This window comes from Olea europaea, chromosome 20 (genome assembly GCF_002742605.1).
Source record: "Olea europaea var. sylvestris chromosome 20, O_europaea_v1, whole genome shotgun sequence".
Taxonomy (NCBI): Eukaryota; Viridiplantae; Streptophyta; class Magnoliopsida; order Lamiales; family Oleaceae; genus Olea; species Olea europaea.
This window is the reverse complement of record NC_036256.1, coordinates 12,954,184-12,959,144: the sequence shown is the minus strand read 5'-3', so window position 1 is coordinate 12,959,144 and position 4,961 is coordinate 12,954,184. Positions and strand designations below refer to the sequence as shown.

General features: G+C 34.9%; 2 protein-coding genes across 2 annotated transcripts; both read left to right on the top strand.

Moving 5' to 3' along the window:
- The first annotated feature begins 502 nt into the window (after nucleotides 1-502).
- On the top strand, nucleotides 503-1,270 carry LOC111369080. The gene is made up of 2 exons (XM_022990564.1): nucleotides 503-852; nucleotides 931-1,270. The coding sequence occupies exons 1-2, from the start codon at nucleotides 572-574 to the stop codon at nucleotides 1,268-1,270; spliced, it is 621 nt and encodes a 206-aa protein (XP_022846332.1). The 5' UTR covers nucleotides 503-571.
- Nucleotides 1,271-1,493: 223 nt separating this feature from the next.
- LOC111369079 lies at nucleotides 1,494-3,525 on the top strand. Its single transcript, XM_022990562.1, has 8 exons — nucleotides 1,494-1,714; nucleotides 1,797-1,869; nucleotides 1,956-2,339; nucleotides 2,454-2,672; nucleotides 2,746-2,838; nucleotides 2,928-3,032; nucleotides 3,124-3,384; nucleotides 3,475-3,525. Exons 3-8 carry the CDS (start codon nucleotides 2,178-2,180, stop codon nucleotides 3,523-3,525), a joined length of 891 nt encoding a protein of 296 aa, XP_022846330.1. The 5' UTR covers nucleotides 1,494-1,714; nucleotides 1,797-1,869; nucleotides 1,956-2,177.
- Nucleotides 3,526-4,961: the final 1,436 nt, after the last annotated feature.

The window sequence follows — 4,961 nt, the reverse complement described above, 5'->3', positions numbered from 1 at the left end:
GTGAAGAAGATTCCTATGAAGTTGATCAAATTGCAAATAATTGGGGCAAAAGTGGTAAGCAAAAGAGAAAGAAGAACATGACTCAATCCAATGTAACGTGGAAGAAAAAGTCAATATTTTTCAGGCTACCATATTGGAAGGTAACTCTAGTTATATCATTTCCTTTTTTAATACATCTAACTGCGTTTAGTATCTCATGAAACAAGTGATGTTTGATTTGCAGACTTTACTTATACGGCATAATTTGGATGTGATGCACGTGGAAAAGAATATTTGTGAGAACATTATTAGTACACTTTTGAATGTGAAAGGAAAATCGAAAGATGGTATTAACTGTCGTAAGGACTTGGAAGCTATGAACATTAGGCATGATCTACATCCTGAGAGTAGAGGAAATAAAGTTTACTTACCTGCAGCTCCTCACACTTTATCAAAAACAGAAAAATAAATATTTTGCAAAAGGCTTGCTAACTTGAGATTACTGGATGGTTATGGTTCTAATATTGGAAATTGCATTTCAGTGGAAGAATGTAAGATAGTTGGACTCAAGTCTCATGATTGTCACCTTTTAATGCAACAATTACTATCAGTTGCACTGAGAGGACTTTTACCTAAAGGACCAAGGAACTCCATTTTTAAATTGTGTTCATTTTTCAATGAAATATGTCAAGGAGTCGTAGATAGGAATAAGGTTGAAATTTTAGAAGAGGATGTTGCTGAAACTTTGTGCATGTTGGAAAGGTATTTTCCCCCTTCCTTTTTTGATATAATGGTTCATTTAACAATTCATATTGGAAGAGAAGTTCGTCTATGTGGACCAGTTCAATATCGTTGGATGTACCCATTTGAGAGGTAGCACTCCTTATCCTTAGAAATTAAATCCACTATCAAATTGATTTCTACTTTATTACTTTTTTGGAAAATGTGTAGGTATATGAAAGTGTTGAAAGGGTACGTTATGAATCGTGCAAGACCTGAAGGGTGCATAGCTGAACGATATATTGTTGAAGAAAATGCAATGTTTTGTAGCAAATACATAAAACAAGTATCTGAAATAGGCTCTAAGCCTGCACGCAATGAAGAGTATGAGAGTGACTTCTTAGTTGCAGGTCGTACAATTTCCAAAGGGAAGTCACTTGTACTATCTAATGAGATGCTAAAAGTTGCCCATCGCGATGTATTGCTGAATAGTGTAGAAGTGGCTCCATACGTACAATATCTTTGTGAAGTATATACTTTTTGGGATTTTAAGTTCTTCGAGATTTCTTGATATATTGTTTTTTACTTAGGATGCATATGAGTGAACTCAGGAGTTCTGACAAACGACTTGGACGAAATGAGAATTTGTTGCATAAGAAACATATTGACACGTTTGCCACCTCGTTGCACAATAAGGTTGAAGTACATATATCGACCAGATTCACTTTGGTTAACCTTCACGAGGGACACGGACATTTTGAAAATGATGCTTTCATTTTGGCATCACAGGCGAAACAAGTTTTTTACTCTAGGGAGAATGAAACATCTAATTGGTATGTTGTTTTGCAAGCATCACCAAGAGACTTTCACGCGTTACATATGGAAGAAGATACTTCTTATGAGGCAACTATTCCATTGGATGTAACACAAATTGAAGACACTCATGAGGAGGATGAGAGTTTTGCAAGGATAGATGTTGAAGGCATATTATGTGATATATAAATTGATTAGTTTGGTAAATGTCGTTATACATATGACTGTTTAAATTACAAGTACTAGAACTTTGAATATCATTCTCTTTCTCTTATTGTTTGCAGATTCGTACTTTCTCAAGTGGCTTTTTGGAACTAGGTGATATTATTAAATATTCGCATGATGGATAAAGCTCAGGTGAGTATGTTTCAATACACTTCTTAAGATGGTGACTTTCGAGAATAATTAACTTTATGCTATGTTTTCATGTTGCATTGTTTAAGTCAAATAAGCAAGCTTCCAAGAGTTCTAAAAGACGAAGCACTGCGATTGCTGTTGCAATTCGGGAGACAAATAAAAGAGTACGACCTTCTTGTGAACCTAGAGATACCATGTCTACTCCAATTACTGGGGATCAAAACATGACTTCGACAAGTGTAGATGCTACAAAGAAGAAAAGAGGTCCAACTCATTTGAAAATGGTTGCTGAAAATAACTATTAGAAAATGGAGCTTGAATTCAATGAATTCGGGCAAGTAGTTGGCCATAACTCTGATAAATTTGTCAGCATAGCCGGAGCCATAGTGCGGGAGTACGTGCCAGTTGTTATTAAAAATTGGCCTTCAGTGGATGACAGTAAAAAAATTGAACTTTGGAATTTTATACAGGTACATTTATTTAATATGATACTTTTTTATTATTGGTTATACATTTTTCCTTCAAAGCTTGATTGCCATTTTCGATCATATATCGACCATTTTTTATATTTGTGATAATTTTAGCAAAGATTCAATGTCAATGACTGCCATCAAAAAATGGCATTTCAATGTATGGGAACATATTGGAGGACATTCAAATCGAGATTGAGAAGAGATATCAAACGTCAAGTACCATCTGCCGTGAATAGAAAACGTGCTATTGCCCTTCTTAGACCGAAGAATATAACCTCAGAAGAAGCATGGGAGAAGTTTGTAGAAGATACTCTTTCCACTGATTTTCAAGTAAGTTATATTTTCGTATGAACTTTGAACTTTGTAGTCAATTATTGTTGGTTTATATTGTTTTCCTTGATAGGAAAAAAGTTCTAAGTTCAGCAAAATGAGAAGTAGTCAGAAGCTTCTCCATACTATGGGTCGGAAGGGTTATTCACGTATGGCTCACGATTTGGTACAAGAACTATCTTTCTTTATTTTTGATATGTGTCTTTATTGATTTCATATACGTGTCTATGATTGAGTTGAATATTGTTATTGTAGAAAAGAAAGAATCCAAATATAACAGGATTGAGAACGACAGTATGGACTCATGGACATCTTCGAAAGGATGGGAATCCAATAAATGAGGCGGTTGCTGAAACTTTGGTACGTGTATTGTGTGTGTGTGTGTGTGTCTATATATATTACCAGAGAGTGTGTGTAGATCTAGTGTAATATTTAAGTTTCATAAGTGTAGATGAAGATAAAAGATTATGCCGAGTCAATTTCTGATACACCCGTTGAAAATTCTATTCGAGATGATGCTGTTGCTCGAATTTTAGGTCCCAAGCGTCGTGGACGAGTAAGGGGACTTGGACTTGGGGTTACACCATCAAAAATAGATGGAAATACACAAAGCAGTGAGAAAGTGAGAGACCTTGAGAACAAATTACAAACTCAATCAGTAAGGATGGAAGCACTCGAAGAAAAGGTTGAAGCACTTCTGAAGTTATCCCAGGTTATACTTTGCTATTACATAGAATATGATAGCGGAACTGAATATATCTTAACATTTCAATAAGTTTAATTTTTTTGTATTATTTTGCAGAATCAAAATAAGAATGTAGAGGATATGAGTTCACGTGCTTTTACTCCATAGGTTTTTGTATTGTATATTATTTTTTCAATATAAATTCAGATTATATCATACTAGTTTTAAAAATAGACTTTATTTTAATGCGAATTTGTAGTCTCAACAAGGAAGTGGTATGGAGGGAGGTATTGCACCAGTGGAAAATGGAAAGTGTCAACTATTGCACTGGTACTTGGTTGAGGAGGAAATTGTAGGCGAAGGGAAGGTTGCATCAATAGACCCAAGTACAAATGTAAATCACGTGCCACTAGGACGAGATTGTTGGAAGGTTTGGGTTGACGAGGTGTACATGAGTCATTTGCCCTTATATAGACCAACGGAAGAATTTTGAGTTCTTAGTGACGCCATAGGAAGTACTATTGCTTGGCCAAAGAGCTGCATTAGACTTATTTGACGAAGGTACTTTATAAATTTCTACATTTTTTTTATTTACGTATTTGTCATTAAACATGTTTCAAGAGTGGCTATATATGTGTGCATACACAAGTTTACAACCTTGAATGTGGAAGTTTGTTCATGGCATTACTAATGAGTGCACAATGGCTTCTCTTAAAAAAGAAATTGATCTTATTTTTAAAAATCAATCAAGTTTTAATTATGCGCTTGTATTCTTGAGTGTGTGATTCAATTTTTTCTTTAAATGACATAAATCTGCTGTTATATACGTTGAATGAGTATAGACTGGTTATGTAAAAAGAATGAATATAGTTGTGTCTTAAAAAACTTTAAATGACATTGTATTGTTTCTAAATTGTTTGCTCTTTTTGATTAATTTGTTGTTATATTCTTTCTTTCTTGCAGTTACATGGAGCCGAAGTGAGTTCGAAAATTTCTTTTGAGCTTGTATCGTCTTGGATCTCGTCTATGTAAAAAGATTTGGCTGGGACTCGTTAGAAGCTTCGGTTATGAATCGTTTACATAACTTTTAGACATTTTTCATAGTTTTTTGTTATATGGTGTATATTTTTGAATTGAAGTATTTATTATGTTTTGATGAAGTAATATTGCATATCGGATCGTGTTTATTGGCTTAATGAAGCACTTTTAATTTTTTGTTGGCTTAAGGTACTTGTGCGTAGATAGTAAAAATATGTTTTTAATTCACAGGTTTAATTGGCAGAAAAAATATAAAATAATTGATCAGAAAGATAAAAATGACATTTATGACAAACTCCAGTTTCGGCAACGTGCAAGAGCACGTTGCTAAAACTTGGTTTCGTTGCAAGTTTTGGCAACGTGCAAGAGCATGTTGCCGAAACCAAGTTTCGGCAACGTGCTCTTGCACGTTGTCGAAACTGGGTTTCAGCAACGTGCAATGCACGTTGCCGAAACTCATTGCTCTATGGCAACGTCTCATCCCACAACAGACGCCTGAACGTTGCCATAAGTCTACGGCAACGTTTTCTACAACGTGCAAGAGCACGTTGCCGAAACTCATTGCT

Bases quoted from the DNA above. Each gene is read 5' to 3' on its own strand.
- LOC111369080 (XM_022990564.1), top strand. From the start codon at position 572: ATGCAACAATTACTATCAGTTGCACTGAGAGGACTTTTACCTAAAGGA. The intron at 853-930 runs GTAGCACTCCTT...GAAAATGTGTAG, and splicing joins TGGATGTACCCATTTGAGAG to GTATATGAAAGTGTTGAAAG.
- LOC111369079 (XM_022990562.1), top strand. From the start codon at position 2,178: ATGGAGCTTGAATTCAATGAATTCGGGCAAGTAGTTGGCCATAACTCT. The intron at 2,340-2,453 runs GTACATTTATTT...TGATAATTTTAG, and splicing joins AACTTTGGAATTTTATACAG to CAAAGATTCAATGTCAATGA. The intron at 3,385-3,474 runs GTTATACTTTGC...ATTATTTTGCAG, and splicing joins CACTTCTGAAGTTATCCCAG to AATCAAAATAAGAATGTAGA.